At 38.8% G+C, this 24,108-nt stretch overlaps 1 protein-coding gene across 1 annotated transcript in view; it reads left to right on the forward strand.

The window, feature by feature from the left end:
* The window catches only part of atp10d (ATPase phospholipid transporting 10D), a 59,111-nt gene that overhangs the window by 11,520 nt on the left and 23,483 nt on the right, over nt 1-24,108 (forward strand). Inside the window, exons 2-9 of the mRNA XM_062440943.1 lie at nt 6,641-6,998; nt 7,235-7,429; nt 14,424-14,628; nt 15,434-15,519; nt 17,577-17,683; nt 21,842-21,973; nt 22,141-22,253; nt 23,527-23,779. Of these exons, the coding sequence (XP_062296927.1) occupies nt 6,712-6,998; nt 7,235-7,429; nt 14,424-14,628; nt 15,434-15,519; nt 17,577-17,683; nt 21,842-21,973; nt 22,141-22,253; nt 23,527-23,779 (1,378 nt within the window). The 5' untranslated portion in view covers nt 6,641-6,711. The remainder of the gene's footprint in view (nt 1-6,640; nt 6,999-7,234; nt 7,430-14,423; nt 14,629-15,433; nt 15,520-17,576; nt 17,684-21,841; nt 21,974-22,140; nt 22,254-23,526; nt 23,780-24,108) is intronic.

Below are 24,108 nucleotides of genomic sequence, written 5' to 3' on the forward strand. Positions count from 1 at the left end.
CCTACCTGTCTAGGGCGAGGAAAAAAAAGTGTGGTGAAGGTGTGGTGAGAAAGAAAAGAAAAAGATACTTAGATATATGAGGGCCAGCCTGATGCCAAAAAAGTAAAACAGGCTCTTTCATCAGTTTGCAAAACTGGCAGAGTCTTAGGTGTGTAGAAGGTGTGTACAAGGTGCCTTGAGGCACAACCTCTAATGCCTAATGAATCCTTTGTTCATTAGGAGACGTGGTTTGGACCTCCTGACTCTTAGGGAATTCATTTTTTTAACATGCAAAAAATCACATACTTCAACCATCTCGATGGTCAAACAGTTGTGATTCTAAACATAAAATGATACAGTGATTAGTCAGAAACACCTGGTATAACAGTAGTTAGTACAATTCTGTGACTAACCAGTGGTTAAGATGAAGGTCTTCATTAGGGGTGAGATCATCTCTTATGTAGCTTATAAAAAGAAACTTTGGAGAGAGAAATTAACGTTGCTAATGCAACGCATATCTTAATTGGATTCCATGTATGCAGCGAAAAACTTGCCAGAATAATACAAGGAAAGTATGACTTTGACACCTTCAATGAAATAGATATTCCTACTATAGATCCATGTCCGAGGGAGGAACTGGAACGTCCAATCACTGCAGCTGAACTAGAAGCTGCGGCTAGATCATTACAAAGTGGTAAAAGTCCAGGCCATTTGGAAACAAGCTGAAGCTTGTTCTGGTGCACTCCCTCAAACAATCAGGCTTATATCTCATTGCTTCTTAAGAAGGGTAAAGACCAGGGGTGTGACGATACACTCAGCTCACGAGACGAGACGAGACACGATATTGGGTTGACGAGATCAAGACGAGATTTTTACACTCATTTTAAGAAAACTTCAATGAGGAAATATATGACTGTTCTTTTATTTGAAATTCACAAAATGGAAATAATGCAGATGCATTTTGAATTGTTTGAACTAATCATCTTGTAATGAATCACTTTTTTCTACTTTCTAAATATATAATTATCATATGCAGTATGCAGCACTGTGAAAGGTTTCCCCATATAGATATTTTATAGATGGATCATTTTGGTATTTATGGAAATAACCATAAATACAAAAGTTAGATACAATCACAAATAATAAAAAGTAAATTATAAAAAATAGAAACAATTCTAATATATACATATAAATTAAATAAAGAATCCAATTATCACTAATTATAACATATTGCTAATAACAAAACACAGAAATTAATGTAAATTGCACAAATCCTGTATCACATAAATACACAAGTAGAACATACTACTCTGTGTAAGAAAAATGTTGGATCTTTGCTTAAACAAATGACGAATGATGGTCCTTACCATAAATAATTGATCTATTGTAGCTAGAATAAATACTATAAAGATGAATATATTCCCACGTTTTTCTTATCTATTTCAGTGCGTGCCAAGTTTCCTTTCAAAGTCCTTTTTTCGTAAAATTAAAGTAGAGAAGTCTAATTTTAAATCCTAGGTTACACCGTCGGATCTTACAGAGGCCCAAATCACCGGGGGGAATGGCACTACCACATTTTTAGTTTTATTACTGGGCAGCAAATATCAGGAACATGAATTATTGGATCAGATATGAAGAGATTGAGCCTCCCCCAACATGGCTTGTCGTTGAAGCTAATTTCGAGTCATCCGGTAACATTGAAGGCCTTATTGTGTTCACCTCTCTCTTCCTCCATCTCGTTGTACGCAAAAAATGTAATTGTAGCCTCTTGCTTAAAAATCTGGAGACAGTTTAGACATCATTTTAATATACAATCTTCCAGAATGCCACTGCAGCAAATCATCTCTTCCCTCCATCACTTCAGGATAATACGTTCACTGCTGGGCTAAACTAGGAATAAAAGCTGTGAGGGATCTAGGGGTAGATGTGTTTTTTGCATCTTTTCAACAACTAGTCAGTTTGTTCTCACTCCATAAAGAACATTTTTTCAGATATCTTCAAATACGGAATTTTGTTCAGAGTTTATATCCTGATTTTCCAGCTCTCTCTAATAATGTTGATCTTGATATGTTCCTGGAACCACTCTCCTCATTGAAAGGGCCCCATCTCATTTATTTATTGTAATATTTACAAACTTTGTCTGAACTCAATGCCCTAAAAACTACTTGGGAGGTAGATGTAGGTGAGGAAATCCCACATTATGTCTGGAAAGAGATTCTAAAAAGGGTACACACCTCGTCAATCTGTGCTAAACACAGTTTTATACCATGTAAGATCCTGCACCGAGCCCACTAAACTAAAGCTTGGCTAAAATATTCGAAAATGTGTCCAGTATCTGTGATCGGTGTCAGCAAACACCAGCAAACTACATGTTTTGGAATTGTTCTTCCATAAAAATGTTTTGGTCTGAAATATTTAACATACTATCATAAAGTTATTGGGAAGATCTTCGCTCCTAACTCTGTTACTGCTCTATTTGGTGTGCTGCCATTCTCTTTGAGCCTAACATCTGCTAAAAAGGACATGATTGCATTTGAAATGTTACTGGCTAGATGATTGATACTGCTAAAATGGAAATCTACTGCTCCGCCTACCTCTGTAAACTGGATTAAAGATGTCTTCTATTTTTTTAAATTAGAAAAAATCAGATTAACTCTCTCTGGTGCGGGTAATACTTTTGAAAAGATCTGGAACCCATTTTTGTTGTATGTAAATAGTATTGATTGTAATACTGTCATGCCTTGAACTGCTACCTCATCAGTCATTTGGTACATTCTGTGCTTTTTTTGTTGTTTTCGTCTGTTTTGTTTTGTTTCCTTCTTTTAAATGTTATCTTATTCATTTTCTTTCTTTTTAATTTATTTATCTGCCTGATAGCATTGTCTTTGGGTATGTGCAGGGTGGGAAGGGGGGGAGAGTACCGAGTCATGTATAAATAATTATTTTGGTGAAATGTCATAACTGAAGCTGTACGAAAGAAACTAATAAAAAGATGGGGAGGAGATGATCCAATATGATTCCAATACTGCTAATAGATCCACAGAGTTACACAACACTAGGTTTATTACACTTAAACATGTGAATGCAGTCTTACATAACATGAGACACACACATACTAACATGCAATATTAATTGTCCTTAGAGTCAATGGGTTTTGTGTGTCTTTGAACTGAGTGCAGGTGGCAGGGATCGTGTCATGTCACAATATCAGAAATGTATATGCCAATCAATACCAGTGAAGTTCCATGATCCTCAATACCTAATCTGATACCACAGTAAAAAAAAAAAAAAAAAATCAAAACAATAAATCCAAATTACTTCACAATAAACTCTTTTATTAAAAACATAGGAGGTATTGACATCATATGGAAATAATAAATACACTGCCTGTATAATAATAAAAAGAAACAATGATTAACGTAGTAAACAAAGAACAGCGTCATTTAGCCTCCACATATTTAAAACAAACACTACCATGCTTAAAATAAACACTATCAACTTTTTATGATGGTACAGCATCTGCAGTACCCAGCCAAGACATGAATAACAATACTTTTATTAATAATAATAATAATAATATAGATTAGAGTAATGAAAACACTGAGCAGGTTCAGTCCAGCACTGCCATATAGCCTTAAGAAAAAATCCCTTTCACTTTTCCAGCAGTTTGGGAAACAACAGACTTTTCTTGGTGTTGAGTTGCTGCAGCAGTTATTAACCAACTACTACTGTACATTTACTGTGATTGATAACTTCTGCCCCTCTCACATTCACAGTCACTTTTCTGCCACTCGCTCTCTCACTCAACCACTCCCTTGCTACACACATTACACACTGCCCTAATCTTTAACACAGCTACTCTACCAACAGTTGCCTAGACAACGACACAGAGGTAGACTCCTCATTGATGAAAGTAAACACTGATAAAAAAGCTGCAAGTCAACATTATCAGCAGCAGCTCATGTGCATTTATGATCAATTGTCCTTCAACATTATATAACACTAGAATACAGTGAGGGGCAAAAGTCTGAGGAACCCAGAAATAATCAGAAAGTTTGAGGGTCGAGAAACATTTAAAAACACAAGAAGTAAAGAAATGTAAAAAGAAGAAATGTTTTAGACTCGTTCTAGGTCAGCAATCAAATTTAAGCAAATGTGTGGCATTGACCAACTGACCAACCATTATAGCATACAGAAGTGGGCACTGCTGGCCTCCTTCTGGACTAAACAGATGTGAGCCTAAAATAATGAAATACAGCCCAAATATCCCAAAACAAATGTGGGTCATTTTTAGCAAAGATTTGGAGCTCTCAATGATGTGTAAACAGCACGTGACCCTAAAGTGGCACATGTGATAAACAGTGAATATAACTCAAACATCACAAAACAAATGTGTGCCATTTCTTGGCAAAAATCTGGCGAAGTCAACAATAGTTGCCTCATCTTAAAATGTGCCTGGGCCAGTTATGAGTAAGACAAGACACAGTAAGCACTGACATTTCTGCATGTGAGATTGGTATGTTCCACTCTCAAATATAACAGAAATGCCTAAAATATAATCTAACAAAGACTTAGTCAAATTAGTCTTGGCAAAGCATTTAAGGGGATTAGCTGGAAACAGGATTCAAGTCATTGACTTTCCATTTTCCAAAATGCAGCATGGGCTCATGAACCACGTCTGTTGCAGATTCATGCAGGGGAGCCTGCTTATAGACACTGATCTGCCAGGGTGTTTAAAAAGGTATTTGTGCTACTGCTTTGCTCTGAAAAAATGAATTGATGCATGGAATCATATATATATATATATATGTGCAAAGTTCCAGGACTGTGCATATTCCTGTGCAGGTAGAGGTTGTCCCTCTCTGGGTTATGATTTAATGTGGTTCTAAATGAATCATAAATAGATGCATACACACTCACAATGTTTAGAACTGGAGAGGTAAGAAAATGCTCCCAGAATGTTTCTACAACAAAGTGTGCTAACAGTCTAGACACCTCCAGTCTAAGAACTGGTTTCCACTGTATCGGTTGATGCAATAAGGGTTGAACCCCATAAGTACCCAATTGTGCTGATTAACTGACAGCATCTTGTTGGAGGCTGAACAGTTTAGGGGCAACTATCTTTCCAGTGACACACACGTTTTATCCACAGGTCCTGGAATTTGAAACCATGTTAAAACAAAACAAAACTGTGACTTTAGCAGTCTTTGATCACACATCAGAAAGGAAACCATCAGCCAATAGATGCACAAAAGTAATAATGTTATTTGGTGTATTTTTGGTTGACATGCACAAATACTACGGTTTGCTTGTGGTCCATATCTGGCAAACAGGAGCAGACTGCCTAAATGCCATCATTCCACACGTTATGTGGGCGGGATGAGGATATGGAATGTGGGCTGGATCAGGACCAGAATAAAAGTGAACTGCAGTTAAAAATCTGGTTCATTTAGTTGGTTTTTGGATCTGGGCCACAGCACTCCTGCTATCTATCTGGGATGATACTCAGGTGGATTTGATCTACATGCAGCCAGAGTTTACCTGTTATAAATATGGCTTTAAAATATGAATAAAAATATAAATATGCTTTATTTTATACTTTTTGTTTGTCAACTTAATTTATTTATATGGGATTTTCCATTATTTTCACTTACTGAAGTGTCACAGTTAAGGAAGGCTGTGTTAAGTTGAGTTAAATTGCCTTTTCAATGTTGTTTCTACATAAGATAACATTTGGTCCACCAAAAACATACCAATGGCCACCAAGCCCCTGATTCTGGTGGCTGTTGGGACCAGTACTTTGTCAGCCAAATGGTCTACATTACAGACATACTTTATAGGCATTCTGGGAAAAGTTTGAACTTTGATTTTTTTCCTGAGTATCTGTATTCTCAGGTAACTGATAAAAGATTGTTAGGCAATCATTCATGTACAGGAAATATTAGGGGATATGCAAGTCATATTGTAAAGACATTATTTGACATTTATTTTGGTTTTGCTGCACACCAACTTTTACGGTACTTTATTTACAGCAGTAGCCGCCAGTTATTTTTAGTTTCACCATTAGAATTTTTGCCATTTCATTTTCAAATGAAAAAAGTCTGTTAAAAGCTTATCAGCTCTGTAACCACTGACTCTACATTGTACAGTATGTGATGTGTCATTATGTGTAGCTTTGTATTTTCTTTGTGTCTAGTGTTCCTTTATAGGTATCTTCAACAAATCATGTGTATGGATCCAAACCAACAATGAACTTATATACTACCAAGTATAGTGTGTGTTTCAACGTCTGACATATCTTATGCTTCTGGGCCATACAGATCCATTGTTGTCAAAAAAGTATTAAAACACATCAATGTGTCACACTGCTACACTGGGTGACATGTTTCTTTATTATTATGAACACACACACTGTAGTTTATTTATCTTAATCTCACACACAGTCCTGCTGCCAGAAATACTCACTAGAATACCAAATGTGGATTCATCCACCACTGAAAATAGTCCCTAATAAATGCACTATTTATTATTTTTTGCCTTAAAAAAAAAAGAAAAGAAATTACAGTACTTACACACAAGGTAAAATTACTGAAAGACAAGCAAACACATTATGCTTGCAGTGGTTAGAGCAGCGGTTTATGATTTTTTTTTCTGTCTGCAGGATGAGGACATTGTGAAGTCTCTAGAGGAGCAGGAGGCCACAGAGGCCCTTTTCAAGCCCCTGCTGTGTAAATGGAGCGGCTCCACTGGGTGCGGCATCGCTGTCGGCAGGTGCTGGCAGGAGACTCGGGGCGAGGCTGGTACTCTGACCCCGACAACCTGCCCAACAAAAGCTCCTTGGACCCCCACACCTCCCCACACAGGTACAGTGGGAAGAGAAGGACAGTGTTGGCCCGCCATGGGCCCCACCAGCAGGACTACCAGACCTTTTCCAGAGACTACAAGAGCAATGCAATCCGTACTACCAAGTACAGCTTGTTGACCTTTATCCCCATGAACCTGTTCCAGCAGTTTCACAGGTCAGACTTCTACATTGTAAAGTGGCATGACATTATTAAATGAAATCATTCATTTAATAATATTCATATTAAATGAATATTTTACTAAAGTGGTGAACTGACAATACCAGCATGGCTAAAAAGAAGTAGTGTACAGGAGATGTATGCTGGTCTGGTTGTACAACATTAGAAACGGTCTGGTAGCACCAGCAGTGGTTTCTGTTTATTGATGTGCTGCTCTGGTCCATCTTGTGCAGGGCAGCCAACCTTTACTTCCTGTTCCTGGCGCTGCTGAACTGGGTGCCAGTGGTTGAAGCCTTTCAGAAGGAAATCACCATGATTCCTCTGCTGGTGGTCCTCACTGTGATCGCCATCAAAGACGCCCTGGAAGACTACAGACGCTACCTGTTTGACAAAAAGGTCAACAACAATGTAGTGCGAGTGTACTGTGGGTGAGTGAACCTTCTATAGACAGTCCATTTTCTACCTTTGCTGATGTAAACTTGCCTTAAAGAATATTGAAAACATGCTTAAAGTGAAGTATATTGTCATTGAATCCTTTATTGAAGCTGGAAAGGCAACATTCTAAATAGCTGCTTTTGTCATTTAGCATGTGTTCATAGCTTAGCTGCAGTCTAGAAATGGTCCAGCTATATGAAAGTCAAATCAAAGTCACTTCATTGTCAATTCTAACTACATGTACACAAGGCAATGACATATTTAAATATATTTACAAGTAGTGCAAATGGTGTGAGACAGATTGTTCATGTGCAAGGGAGCAACAGATTAATATTGTGTGTGTGTGTGTGTGTGTGTGTGTGTGTGTGTGTGTGTGTGTGTGTGTGTGTGTGTGTGTGTGTGTGTGTGTGTGTGTGTGTGTGTGTGTGTGTGTGTGTGTGTGTGTGTGTGTGTGTGTGTGTGTGTGTGTGTGTGTGTGTGTGTGTGTGTGTGAACTTACAGAATGTACTGCCACTATGCCTGACTCAATTGTTTGTCTTATCAATACCTACAAATCATGCACTGACACCACTGACCTAAAGGAAGTGCACAGTTTGCCTTTAAATGTATGATTTTCACCCTGTTCCTCTCCCATTCAATCCTGCCACCCAATGGAGAAAACTTGTATTGATTCATGATACCTGATAAGGAAAAGGTGCCTCAGTTTTCTGTTTCTAGTTCAAGTTTATTGACTGTATTATGATTTTAGATATCTGTTCAGTCTGTCAACTATTTCACTGACAGTGCTGTCAAAGTCTAGATCAAACACGAATTACATGAGCATGAACTACAAACATATCTACAGGTTTCACTGGAAATAAGTTCCTCTCCTGTTTGACTCATCAAAGTGTTGGAGGTTCATTTCAGTTGCTCAGTCTAAATGTCTACACAGAGAGAGAGAGAGAGAGAGAGAGAGAGAGAGAGAGAGAGAGAGAGAGAGAGAGAGAGAGAGAGAGAGAGAGAGAGAGAGAGAGGAGAGAGAGAGAGAGAGAGAGAGAGAGAGAGAGAGAGAGAGAGAGAGAGAGAGAGAGAGAGAGAGAGAGAGAGAGAGAGAGAGAGAGAGAGAGAGAGAGAGAGAGAGAGAGAGAACTTGTACATTTAGGAGCTGTTATAGTCTGCAGGACACAGCAACAAGAGCACACCTTCAGAGACAGATCAGACCCATTCAAACGATCAGCAATTTCCTGCCAGCCTTTCTCTTGGATTTTATTTATTGTTTTTTGTGATCATATGTTTAAATGTATTTATATGTCTCCAGCAGAAGTGTCTGCTGCAGACTGCTGCTGCTCTGTGGCTCTTATGTGGTGGATTTTGTTATTGTGAATCTGTTTGATCTGTGTTCGACGTCTTGGGCTGCTTATGAATGGGTTAGGGTTAGGGTTATGGTTAGTCTGAATACTTGAGCCTGTCTTGAATTAGTCTGACTGCGTGAATGTGGATGGGTCTTTATGGAACCGCTTTAGCCTGATCTCATTTGTTAGGCTCATTCAAGTCAGGAAGATCGCTTGGAAGAGGCCTTTAAGGAGGAAGCTCGCTAAGTATGCGGGATTAGTTAGCGTCTGTCAGCCAGCTGGATGAAGGGCGAGATGTCTCCAAATCGAGGCAGGGTGCTGGGGATGTGCCACTCACTCTCTAACCAGAGCCTACACCAGCTTGGGCATTGTGGGAGAGGTGAAGAGGAGAGGGCAGAGAAGGCCTCTACATGCCTGTGGCTCAAAAGAGGAGAGCCATGGAGTCATGGTGGCTTGCCATCTGGACACAATCTGGGGTCTGATCAGCCCCAGCTGGGTCATGGAGGATGGTGTATGATGTTGAAAGATATACAAATAAATAACAAATAAAAGATAATTAACATTTTTATGGATCTTTTTAGGCAACTCAACTCAGTTAGTTAAACATTTTAAAAATTAAACGCCATCTAGAAACACAAGTAGTTCACTTTTCCAATATTAACCCAAACTATCATTCTTTTACGGAACTCTAACCAAAAATGTGGGTCAGGTTATAAACCTTTGTCTCTGATCTAAAAGCCTTGTGCTTAATATGCCCTTCATCACAAACTGCCACTATGACTTCTATGTGAACCAGAAACATAATTCAGGCAGCAGTTATGTTTCCTCCAAAATGCATCTTGACAAAACTGTTTCTATGTAAGTGTAATTTTCTGTCGGGACTATCCCCTGACCACCTTCTCTTCCTCAACACACAGTTATCTGTTTGGCTGTGTTTATGGCTGTATTCATTATTTCAGTGTTAGAATGTAATATCATATTGCCCAAAGGACTTTCTTCAATGGATACATTATTAATTCTTTGCTTTTCACTTTCCCTAATGGACATAATATGAACCTACGAATCACTTCAGTCTTGAAGGATCATCATAATTCCCTGCAGCGGCTTCTTTCTCCTCTATATAATTATATAGTCTGTCTTTTGAGTCAGTTGTAAAACTTGAACCTTGAGTTTGTTTACAATGTGACTGCCCCTCAGAGGAGTGTCAGTGAAGTCACAAATGTAGTTAACTATCCACTCAGTCCTATCATTCCCACTTCGCCTGCCTTCTCTCAGGAAGGACAGGGAGGATGATTCCACCTGACAGCTGTCAGTTTGTGGAAGGGACAGCAAAAATGCCAGCGACAAATATTCTAATAACAACTGGAGGATAACTTCAGTTAGATAAGTCATCTAAGTGGAGATATTAACTGGCAGGGTGGTGTGAATCCACTGGAGCAGTGGACTCATGTATAGACTGGAGCCTTTAGCCCGTCTTCACTCTACCAAGGAGCACCTGCGGAAAAAGAGGACGGTGGGACCTTCTTCTACAGAGGATAAGGAACTGAGTCAACTCCTGAAGTCATATAAAAACAACAAGATCCGGACTACAAAGTATTCCTTCCTCTCTTTCCTCCCCAAGAATCTCTTTGAGCAGCTACATCGCTTTGCCAATGTCTACTTCATCTTATTGGCTGCTCTCAACTTTGTGCCGATGGTGGAGGCCTTCCAGCCAGAGATCTCTCTGAGTCCTATCCTGCTGGTGCTGTCAGTGACAGCTGTCAAGGATATATGGGAAGACTACCGCAGGTTTAAATCGGATCATTTGATTAACAGGCTTCAGTGCCATGTTTATAACAGGTAGGTTATCTTATTCTTATGGCCATGTGTATTATCCTTTGTAGGGAAATTTGATCTAATTTTTAAGTCCAAGAAAGAAAGTTGTGACTCAGTCTTGTGCTTCTTTCTTTTGCTGATGACAAAAAAAACAAAACAAAAAAAGTTGCTCTCAAAAAGGGGATTACTACTAGAATGTAACCTACAGTAAAATAAAATGACAGAGGCAATGATTTCACTATACCCTATGGTCAAAATGGTTTAAAAATACAAAAAACAATCAAGTCAAGATTTCTAGTAGTGACATCATGAACATTTAACAACTTGTCAAGTCAAACTTTATTTATAAAGTCAGTTTGAGTGCTACTTTTAATCTGAGTAAAATGCAGTTGGAACTGAAATCCAAGATCCAAAACACAAATGAATCAAAAAAATAATCCTGTTCATATTTAAAGTCTTTTTCCCTCACTTGTCTCAGATGGTGTGTATTCTCTTTTTGAGGTCTCCTTAAGTCTAGTTAATGCATCACTAAGACTTGAAAATGGATCTCTGGACTATTTCATCAGCACACTGGTTATAACCTCCTGTGACTGTTTTCTGTTAGAAGCCTGGTTTGTATGACATCCACCTCTTTGTGGTAACTTGAGTAATCTTTAATCACCACATTGCAGTTTATTTGTGTTCCTGTGTTTGCAGTTTATCTTGGATGACCTCACTTTGTACATTATGTGCAATTATAGTAAGTCCTGTACCCTGTATGTATGCCAGTCATTGTCGGTAAATGGTGTAAGATTGTGAGTGTAATGATTAACCCCAGAGTGTATTCACACATACCATAGATCACTTGACAGGTGTTTATTGTTTTCACTGAACATTTTTTTTATATGCAGCCATTCTGTTGGCAAATACTAAAAACTTAACTTATCTTATAATTATAAGATTCAGTTGATTTAAAGGACAAATGGATACATTTAAGGGTGTAATTTGTGTAGTACATCCATTGTGTACATTTGTCTCTCTGAGCTGATTGTTTTCACCTTCTACAGTCTTCCTATGCTTCTTCTCCCCTGAACAAATCTTTAAGTTTTATTTTGCTGTTTAAAAATGTTTTTAATAGTGGACCTCCTAATTGTTAGCCATTAGTAAAGGATAATGCATGATTAGATGTCCATTATCAGGAATCTCTGGCCTCCATGGAGTAATCATTGAGTAATCCCGTTTATACCATGGTCACTTGACAAAGAAAACAAATTAAGACTATTAATTTGTATTTTCATGTGTTGCGCAATCAAAATCATCAAATCATTTTTTACAAGCCATGACTCAGTTTCCATTATAACACCTGAGGGTTTGACTAATACCTGAGAGAATCATTACCATCTCATAAGGTCCTTATGCAATGAAGCATTGTTAACTATGTTATTCCATTGCATTCTATTATGACTTTATTATTGAAATTTTGATTGCAGAACACATGAAATTATGAATTACTTTTTTGTTTTTTCTTTGGCATGTGATCATGGTATAAACAGGATTACTCAGCAATTACTCTGTGGAGGCCAGAGGTTCTGGCCACCATTTCATACATTATTTCCTGATAATTCCCCTTACTTAATGGCTAACAATTTGGAGGTGATTGTGGCTCAGGAGGTAGAGCGGGTCGTCCACTAATCAGAAGATGGGGCGGATTGATCCCTGGCTCCTCCAGTCCACATGTTGAAGTGTCCTTGAGTAAGATACTGAAACCCAAATTGCTTGTGAAGGCTGGATGATGAATGATTAGCACTCGGATGAGCAGGTTGGCCCCTTGCATGGCAACCTAGTAAACCATAGTGAATGTGGCATATAGTGTAAAGTGCTTTGAGTGGTTGGAAGACTAGAAAGGTGCTTTATGAATGCAGTCAATGTATCATTTACTCCATTAAATAGGAAGAACCTTAGATACAACTTGGTAGTGGGAGCTATTTGTAGTCTGCTCAGCTCATAGAACCCTTTGCCTCTGCTATGATCCCGAAAGGGGGTCAGCTCTATGTTCCCACAGCTCTATGTTCCCACAGCTCTATGTTCCCACAGTACCTATGTTACCACAGTACCTATGTTCCCACAGCTCTATGTTCCCACAGCACCTATGTTCCCACAGCACCTATGTTCCCACAGTACCTATGTTCCCACAGGACCTATGTTCCCACAGCTCTATTTTCCCACAGCACCTATGTTCCCACATTTCTAACTTTTTTTTCAAATTAGGTCCTATGTTCCCACAGGGTTAGGGTTATATTTTACAACTGCATGCATAACATTCACCTCCCAAAATGTTCCCCACACTCGTCCGGGTGTACAGCACCCAGTGTCACACGTGAATCTTTTCGGCCCTAGGTGGGAAACAAACCCCAGACTTCAGCATGATAGTCAGGCATCAGCAGATTGGATAGAACTTCAACATTTAAATGTTTAAAATTTGTGAAATTTGAAAATTCGGCTCCATAAGTCCCTGGTTATGCCAATCTTCAAAGCCCATGTGCTGTTCCCTACCAGATGGATTGGTCAACCCAATGAAGAGAAAAGCCTGGTCTACCTGATCTTGTGAGCGCAAAAAGACGGCCCAATCATGACAGCATTGTGCCCGCCCCAGTGCTTCATTTGTAAATTATTGCTCATGAGGGACTTTCACTCGTAGCCTCACAGAGGTACCAGGACACCCCACATGTCTGTGGGACAGAGGGCTCTGGGAACCTAGGGTCTAAATGTTAATAATGTCTTAGAAATGTGGGAACATAGAGCTGTGGGAGCATAGACACGCTCCCCCAGAAAGCTAACATTATGCTAGCAAGATTAACAATCAGTAAATATACAATATACAGCTCTTGCATCACTTGCATCTCTAGACGCAAGTGTCTTTGCTAGTTTAAGACCAACGCAGCTGTCATTTTCTGATCCACCGCCCACGTTGTTTAAACAGCAAATGCACTTGAGCCCATCTGAGCACCCATGTTTGTGTTGGTCTTAAAATAAGGGGTGGCACATTGATATTTTGAGACGGTGGAAAACGATTGTGTGATTGACCAACAAAAACCTGGTCTGTAGTCAATGGTGTGTATTTCACTGTTATTTTAAGAGCGCATTATCAAGATTTTAATATGCCTCTATAAAGGCGTGGGCAGAACACGCGTACACTCTGCTAACATACAAGATTAAAATAAAATTGAACGTGAAAGATTATTATTATGTACATCAACATATTTAAAACATATTTAAAAATACACATTATAATGGTAAGTTATAACATTTCGCAGAATGAATTGATCAAAATGATGGATACTTATATACTATTATACTATACTACTATGTGGAGCTATTCTTTAACATTTGAGATTACATTGATCAGGTTTCCATACTTTCAGCAATTAAAACTCAGCTGATTTGACCTGTTACTCCATGACTGAACTAAATGATTAGAAAAAGAACCAAAGCTGTAATTAGGAAAATAAAGCTTTTCAAAAAGAAATGAAAAGGAATTTGGGATGAGGTCTGTGTCAGTGCAGGACCAGGGCTTGTTGAGGCCACCTGCAGACAGGAAGAAACTGTATGTCCGGGTTGGGAGGGTGTACTGAAGTGCTCCTCGTCACTAGTAACTGACGACTTTGGCCGTGTAAATATTGCACAACTGGGTAATATTACTTTTAAACAAACAATTTAACTATGCACTTTAATAATGGCACTTTGGTAGCATTAGCCTTTAGCTCAAAGCACCATGCTGTAAGTACAGACTCACAGAGGAGCTAGCATGTCTGGAGACTTGTTCATCTTCTACCTCTTCTGTGTCTGTTCTTATGTCCCACAGCAAGCAGAAAGCCTACGTTGAGCAGTGCTGGAAGGATGTGAGAGTTGGAGACTTTGTCCGCCTGTCCTGTAATGAAATCATCCCTGCTGACATGTTGCTGCTGTATTCCTCTGACCCCCGTGGGGTTTGTTACATTGAGACTGCCAACCTGGATGGAGAGACCAACCTGAAACAGAGACAGGTGGTTTCAGACCTTCCAGCTCAGGTAAGGGCCGTCAAGGAAAAGTTCTAGTACTTTCCATTGGAGCTGACTCTTCTTTCTATCAGCTTGTGGAAGTTCAAGCAAATCTCTTCATCTTTGTTATTGTCTTTCCATTGTGTTCACTTCAGTTTCTCTGCACTGACTGATCAGATACTTAGAATAATCTGTTAATAGAAACTGGAGACTGTGTCAGACACGTGCTGAATTTCAGTGTTCACTTTGGAGGCTTTTGAGTTGCTTTGGACATCATTATACACCTGATTTACATTTATGGAGGAAAAGATATATAGCTAATTTGAATATATGACTACTTAGGCTAAGTGTACCCTGTGTATTATGTAATAACATATAAACTCCATATTTAGACTTTGACACCCTCAGTAAAAGCACAAATTCTAAAATGCATCACATCCTCATACAAGAAAGCTGCATTTTGAACACTTCACCTGATAAAAAACAGCTTTAAAATACAAAGTGTATGCATATAAAAAAACAAAAAAAATAAAACTACACATCGAAATAAGGAGACATCTAGGAGACATGAAGGAGACATCTAAAGAAAAAGAATTGGATACTGCTGTTTTGTAAGAGACATACTATACTGTACTCACACTACACAGTTCCTTTTTGTTATTATTGGTATTGACAGAAACTCAGGCAGGACACACTAGGTTAGGGATAGGGTAATGGTAAGGGTGAGACAAGTAGTGGTTATGATTAGGGTTAGGATAAATCAGGAAATTAATTGAAGTCTATGTAATGTCCAAAAAGGTGAGCATGATCTAATGTGTGTGTGTTTTTTTCCCAGGGACGAGAGTTCACCCCTGAGACCTTCCATAGTCGCATTGAGTGTGAGAACCCCAACAATGACCTCAGCAGGTTCAGAGGTTACATGTGAGTTCCTTTTCATTGTATAGTTCACAGGACCAGACTGATATAGTCGTCTTTGACTGGATATTACACAGTGTACACATCATGATATATTATTGTCTGCATTTTGATAGAATTGAGAAAGCACCTTTTGAAAATAAATTCAGCTTTGTTGAAGCATTTCCATGGAATGCAGCAGTCATAGCATGGACACAAGAACACATTAATTCATGTTGATCACCATTTGTTATATTATGCAGCATAGTTGTTATTATTAAAAATTTGAATTAATTAATTATCATATTATCACATGATGGGAAAGCTGTAAAATAGTGTCATATATATGTACTGTATACTGTATCAAACAGGACAACGTTTTGAATTTCCTTTATTGGGATGTATTAATAGTTTGTGAATGGTTTATTTCATCAACACTGACTATATAACAGTGTCCAAACCTTATGAGATGGTTAGATGACGTAGCAAAATGTTTCTTTCAAAATAGTATGATTGATCACAAAACTCTGGGCCTAATTAATTAAAGGTTTGTGTGTGTATAAATGTGTGTAAACTTGACATCACCCACAAAAAAAAATGCAAGCTGATCTACTAACGCTGCTCACTGAGGCTTGCTTCTTTCAACTGTGTAAGATAATACATGCTGTTCATTTAGTAGTTTGTCATAATGAATATGTAATATGAGACGTTTTAACCCCAGAGTGTAAAATACAGCTAGGACAAAATGCAAATATGTTATTTAGCACATCCATTGCAATTTACCAAACCTGGAGGTCATTTTGCTGATGGTAACTGTGTCTATAAATAATATGTTTGAAGGACAGGTATTAACCAGCTGTTACTGTGGAGAGGAGGAGACACAGACAATGGGTTGTTAATATGTTAATATTTTTGGAGTGGAATATTTTTGGTTTTACTAACAGCCTTGACTTTGTCACAAATACTTTCCCATATACCGTTTTTTCTGGTAATATTTTTTTGATGTAACTCAATGGGCCTGATTTACTAATACGTAGGGCTGGGCAATTAATCAAAAAATAATCGAAACCGACATTTAGAAACTCTAATCGACTTCATCTTGCTCATGTCAATGAATCGTGGTGTTCACTGTTGCCATGACAGTAAAGGTTACATATCTTTAAGGAATTTGAAAACTTGTCTCCAGTGATCATTAGAACCCAAACCATGATCTTTACATAGTTCTAATCAAGTAAACTAAACATTAACCACAGTGTCACACCTTAAAACATCATTATTTCACCTCCCTAAAGATCCTCATGTGTGAGGGCAGCAGTGTAAAATACAAAACTAAAGAAACCGTGAAAATACATAATTGTTCATCAAGGGTTGAGATAATCGTTCATTAATCGTAATCGAGATTAAAAATTCAATTAAACGTGATTTTGATTTTTGCTATAATCTCCCAGCCCTACTAAGACCCCAAATGTAGGGTACTAAATTGTGTGTGCAGTCCAGCAGATTGCATGTTTAGTTAGCGTGCTTTTTGTGGGTGATCTACTAAGAATAACTGCGCAAATGACACCAGGTTCTAGTGGAAGAGGTTAACTGATATATTGGGCCTGATTAATTAAAGGTTTGCGTGTGTATAAACGTGTGTAAACTTGACATCACCCGCAAAAAAATGTGCAAGCTGATCTACTAAAGTGGCGCACTGAGGCTTGCTTCTTTCAAACTGTGTAAGATAATAAGTATTGTTCATTTGGTATGTTTGCCATAATTGGTATGTTTTTCCCCAGTTCATTTTGTGCTTGCAGACTTTCTGCTTGTCCGAACTCTCCATTAAGACAAAAAACCCTCATTTAAATACTGCTGTCTGCACCTGTTTTCATTTGGACATAAGAAAATATGGTGTTAATAACCATCTGATCAGTGTGTAGGGGAGCCTGACTTTAATCATCAGAACGCCTCAAACACACTTTTTGTTGTCTCCTAAATAGAGAAATCTATTTAGGAGACAAACACAACACAAAGAAGTAGACCTGTTTATGTAGTGGATTCATTATGTTATGTATGTCTTATCTTCAGTGTGTGTTGTTCCACAGGGATCACTCCGGTGGGGGTCGTGTCGGCCTCCATAACAGCAACCTCTTGCTGAGGAGCTGCACCATCCGCAACACAGAGACTGTGGTGGGCATCGTGGTCTATGCTGGTAAGAATGCAGCATCATTACAACACATCTGACTGACTCTCATCTCATTAGCCTGCTCACTTCATGAAAGCAAATACAGTTCAGCAATACAGTGACTCGTTTGATGGATGTCATTGGAATTTGCATGTTGAAAATCCTGCAGGGCCAAGCAGATAAGTCCTTCCTCACCTGGTACAGTATATTAACCATAGATTGTATATACAGATGGATGTAGTAAGGTGTGATGTCATCTCTTGGTTTGCATTGGAGCTGGTTTGAAGTCCAGAGTTGCAGTTTATGGTTGATTTATGGTTCCCATTAGGAGCCAGAATGTTTCCAGTCACACCCTGGAACATGTCCTACTACCCCAAACCAAAGTTTTTTTAAATTTAAGTTTAGTAGCTTTATGATCATTATATTGACAGACAACAATATAACGAAATTTAGATAGCACTCCCTGAGCCATAAGAACATTTAAGACAATGAAAAACAACTTAAGACATAAATAAAATATTAACAATCTATAAGAGCAACAAAGTGCAATATGCAATATAAAAGGTGCAAACAGTAGCAATTCTCATTGTAACAGTAGGCCACAATCAGTGAATGTGTGTGGGTGAGTGAGTGGGATGAGGGGATCAGGACGTGTTCATTAGTTTAACAGCTTGGAGGAAGAAGCTGTTTTTCAGTCTTGTCGTGTGTGACTGAATTGTCCTGTATCATCTGCCAGAGGGAAGTAGTTGGAAGTGGTGGTGGCCAGGATGTGTTGGGTCACAGATGATGTTTAAGACCCTGCCCAGATAGCAGGCTTGATAAATGTCCCAGATTCATTCTAACACTACTTTACTGGGAATACTAAGCCCTGGATGCCTATCTATCCTATATTTTTTCCCCATTCTGCAAAGACCAGAAAGGCCATACTCTGCCTCTGATTGACTCGTGCTCATTGCCTTAGTTGGTTAGGTTGATTAGGTTTAGGAATGAGCAATGAGATGGTTACAGTTAGAGTAAAAATATAAGGGTCAGAGCCAGAGTAAGGGCGGGTCTTTGCAGGGAAAAAAACCCCTATGCTACACATTTGGGCTAACATTATCTACTTTAGCTAAATTGTGGTAACAGGGCAGGTATTGTAATCAAGTCCCATAAAACTCAGTGAAATATTAGGGGCAGCATCATGTGAAAGGTCTTGTCAGTGTAATCCCTGAACCACAAACATAGAACTGTGCGTCTGGAGAAAATCACTGTTTATACTTTACACACAAGCTCCAACAGTCCAACAGTTGTCAATCAACATCAAAGCTACTATACGTCCTCAAGTCTGTAGAAGCAATGACCACCAGCACACTTATTAGAAGGCCTGAATTTAGAATTTGAAACCATAATAACTTGTTGGGGGGAAAAAATGATTGACTCAGTATTTCCATAGAGAAGTTGAGGCTTTTTGAATGGAAGCCTGTACACTTCAGGTACTTCTGTATGGGCTGCATCCTCACGCTGTGGTAGTTGCTGCTTGATATTAACATGTGATCTGTATCTGAATACATGATCTGGATGACATGTGACACAGGGTATTCCACCTGCTCAAATCAAATCTCAATATGTAGGTTAGGTAGGTGGAGCGGGTACTTTGCAGAGTCCATGGCTGTTTTATTGGGTAGTTTAAGAAAGCAGGAGGAGGTGGAGTCAGGTGACCTTTCAACCTGTTGTGCAGATTTAAACTTATGAATGTGGTCAGTCTTCACAGATATTACTACATTTACAGCTCAACTCAATTCATGCACAGTGTTAGCCCGATCTAATTACATTCCAGTTGCATTTTACTCCAGATCCAGATAAGATATCCATTTACAGATCACATGCTCATACCTGAGCTTATGTTTTCCGGAAGAGAGGAGGACTCTGGTGTTTTCTCTAAACATGCATGGGAAGGCCTGAAAGTGATTGCATGAGTGAAAATAGTCATTACATACAACATCTAACAAATCCACACCCTAAAAATGTTGTGTAGTGTTTCTATGTTGAAGTTTCTTGACTTCAGCTTCTCTTAGCAGACAGCCAACAAATACTGTATGTCCTTGAAGCAGCCATTCTAAAGAGATTAGCAGCTAAGACTGGTCAGTATGAAATATGGAGCTTAGGCAGGCAATGGAATTCCATATCACAAATATTTCATCATGCTGTAAACTGTGACATAACACGTATGGTGAGATGTAGCATGCAGCTAACACTGCTTTTATAGAGTTTATGTGTGTTAAAACTGGCCTGTTTTCACAGGCTGTTTCAAATGTTTAGTATACTCTATTTATTGGTACGTATCATATAGACAAACACAATCCCCACAGCATACCCTCCAAAACATTCTCTCATTGTAATAAAACAATAAGACAGAAATCAAATAGACACGCATTATAGGTACATAAATGATAATCATAATCATAATCATAATCATGAAAAACAAACAAACAAACAAAAAGGCAAAATTCTGTACACTTTTTTAAGTACTTCCTCTTCAGTAACAATTCAGATAGAGGCTAATACAATTAATCCACCCAATCATTTACATTTTTAAGTTATCAAAATAGTTTTCTTCAAACTTCATAGATGTTAGACTTGCAGCCCTGTAGTGTATATTTAATTTTAACCAACTTGAAATGAATGAGAACATCTCTCTGCCATCTAGCATGGGAAGGAGGTCTAGGCTGTTCCCAAGTGTTTCGTAGCATGATACACTTGTAAGTGAATCATAGCTCCTTTGTGTCCACTCTGAGTAAAGATTATACCAGTGAAACCAGTCAGGTGAGTGGGAGCAGGCGTCCAGCCTCTCTGCCTGCACAGAACTGTATGCAGGTGTTGTTTTAGTACTCGCTATGTCCACAACCTGCTGCTAGAGATAGACACAGAACATAGTGTACAGTGTAAACATAACACTGATTCAGTCATGCTCTAACCTGAGCTTCAGGGATCTTGTATATGGTTGTATTCATGTAAAATATGTTTAACATACTAACATAACATAAGTTCAAGTAACATATATGAAAGCATGTTAAAGAGGCTGAGTCAGGCTTCAGGGAGAGATCACTGTCTAAACTCTGGGTTTCACTGTGTTGCAGCAATCCTGCATCCTGTCTGGTTTACTGAGATTGAAGGAACATTCTTATTTCTATAGTTTTTTCTATCATTTCTATCAGTTCTGATAACATTACAGTCATCAGATTAGCTGATCAGATGATGTAAAGCAGGGTCAGTGCTACATCAAAGTATAATGGGAAAAGAAACACACAGATTAGCTAAACCAACAAGTCAAGTTAAAGGGCAGTGCACTCGAAATTGTTGTTGACAATTGAGTCAAGAATAGTGTTGCATACATCTACTGTAGTAAAGTAAATAGTTGGTTTTAGATGGAGTTAGGATTGCAGTCAGGGTAAGCTCTATAGGTGGATGTGGGTGTGTTTCGGAGTCAGGCTAGCTGTTTCCCATGCTGCTTCTTAGTATGTCAGATGCTACACACAGAACATAGGTTACCATTAGGTTGGTTGGTTGGCTGGCTGGCTGGCTGGCTGGCTGGCTGGCTAACAGCTTGTGAGTAAGTAGTAGTAACTTTCTGGGGCCTGTTTCATGTAGTGAGTCAAACACAAATCAAACTAGATACATGTACCAGATGAGGAGTGTGGTACATAAAGGATACAGGGTGTATGTTGGTATTCTATAGGCTGGTTTCAAGGGATTAAATCCAAGACTAGACTTGTTTCACAATGTATATTTTCACACACTCTTGTCTTGTGTGTTAATCTCTGTCTGGGACAAAGCAACAATATACTGTATGTGTGTTAAAGGTTGGCATGTATTCCTGTGGGCCTCACAGCTCCATTGTTGTCCACACTGTTGAACTGGTTGACACGTTCCTTTATTATCATGAACACACACTGTAGTTTATTTTGACTCAGTCTCACACACACCATCCTGCTGTTGGAAATGACTTGGTTTGATTATTTTGTCTGAACCAGAATGACTGACAGCTTTCACACAAGCCAAACATGAATCAGACAGGTTGTAAAGTAGTATAAGATGGAGCTGGAAACTGTAAACCCAAAGATTCAACTCAGAGCTTTTCTTTAACTCTCAGTGATCCTGATGCAGTCCTGTAATGGTCATTATATCTGTTGTCTCTCTATGACTCAGGTCATGAGACTAAAGCCATGATGAACAACAGTGGGCCGAGGTATAAACGCAGCCAGCTGGAGAAGCGTCTGAACACAGATGTCCTGTGGTGTGTGCTCCTGCTCATCATCATGTGTCTGACTGCTGCTATAGGTCTGTACCAACACTGATTGACACCACACACTGTATTGTTGACTGTGTAAAACAACATGGAGACCACGGGACAGCCACTGAGGCCTGTGTTCAAATCAGTTACAGCTTAAATCTCCAGTTGTTGGTGTCGGTGTAATGACTTGCTCTGGTGTCTCTCTGTGATTCAGGTCATGGCCTCTGGATGAGCCAGTTCACAGATCCTGTCTTCTTGGTTGATGGGGAGACATCACCTGCCCTGGCTGGCTTCTATGTCTTCTGGACAATGATCATTGTGCTGCAGGTATGATGATATTAAATGCATTTACTAGAATTGTGGAGGCGGACAGCTTATTACAGAACTGTAAACTGAAAGGGTCCCTTTTTTTCTGTCAGGCTCTACAGAAATAAGACACAGGGCTTGACCCATTCTCTTGATGTTGATAATTACGGTTACTGTCAGAAACCTAGTGTGTGTGTGATTGTGTGTGTGTGTGTGTGTGTTACAAGGTTTCTACCAATCAGACAAAAAAAAAAGTTGTTATGGGGACATGAGCTTTAGTAGAAAAAACAAAAGACCTTTACTCAAAAGTTTTTCTTTTTCTTTTTTCTTTTTAATTAGGTCTTACACCACTCAAACCACTAACCTTTCTCCCTCCACAGAGATCAAAGGTACGATGATGTATTGAATGTTAAAATAATTTAAAATTTAAAAAAGTAAAAAAAAGTAAAATATATATAGGAGTGGGGGTAATATTTCATGAAAAAAAACTTCTCTGACATTAAGTCACAAGTTTGTGAGAAAAAAAAAAGTTTGTACTTTTAGGTTGTAAATTTACGACTTTAATCTCAGAAACTCTGAGATTTTTTCTCAAAATGCACACCCCCCCCCCTCCTCCAGGTCAGTATTTGAATTTTTTTTACATACATGGCCCTAAAACACCATCGTACTAAAGTCAACACCTTGGATGTCAGTTATTTACAGCAACATTATTAGCAATAAATAATCAACTAGAAATAGACAGTGAATTGTTTCTAACCTCCTCCCCCACTTCACCAAACATGGTGTCCACATGTTTACATCACCAATGAATCCATCATGATATCTCATTTTACTCATAAAGACTTGGACTAGTGATTGATTGACAGTTTCTAAACATCACTCAAACAATGGACACTACACCAGTGTTTATAAGACTATGTATGAGACAGAATTGTACAACTCTGGGAAGTTATGATGGTGTCATGTTATTTTCCATGACAATGATCCCCATGGAAAGTGTAAAAGAATGTGTGTTTGCTCCTATTTGTCTTGCCAGTACAATTAGTTGCTGGATGTTGTTGCATTGCAGCCAGAGCTAAGACACCAGCACCTCCACTGCATCACTGCAATGATATAGTGGAGATGACTTATTTTTATTTCATACATTAAATATGTGAATTTGTTTCAGCTGAGCTTCCAAGTGTTGTGCACAGTGTTGGTGAATTCTAGTGGTGGTAAAAAGAACATACCTGGTTTATTATACCTCATACATGTTCAGTCCCAGTTTGTCATGTGATCCATCTCTGTCCAACAGGTGCTGATTCCCATCTCTCTCTACGTGTCCATTGAAATTGTGAAACTAGGTCAGATCTATTTCATCCACAATGACCTCGCACTGTACAACGAGCAGCTGGACTCCAGGATCCAGTGCCGGGCCCTCAACATCACAGAGGACCTGGGTCAGATCCAGTACCTGTTCTCTGATAAAACAGGAACTCTGACAGAGAACAAGATGGTTTTTCGCCGCTGCAGTATCTATGGGATAGAATATCCTCATGAAGAAAATGGTAAGATCTAAAAAATATCACTGTGAGAGTGATAATAACATGAAGTCACATTTTCATATTATACTCATATTTCCACAGCGATGAGGAGTAAGAGACCCAACATGAACAATGAAAGCTTTTATACTGCAGATTAAAATATGCATGTTCTCACAGACAGTATGGCAGGCAACTAGAAAGAGGGGCTCTTTGCTGTGTCTGCAACTAAGTCATGTCAGGACATATTTCAATGGATCAGTGTTGGCTATACCAGTTGAGCCTTGCTTTCAATGTACTCTGCTCATTGTCCATGTCAGCCTCAGACAGTTACAGTGTATAATCCAGCATTTCCC

Source organism: Scomber scombrus, chromosome 19, assembly GCF_963691925.1.
Source record: "Scomber scombrus chromosome 19, fScoSco1.1, whole genome shotgun sequence".
Classification (NCBI taxonomy): Eukaryota; Metazoa; Chordata; class Actinopteri; order Scombriformes; family Scombridae; genus Scomber; species Scomber scombrus.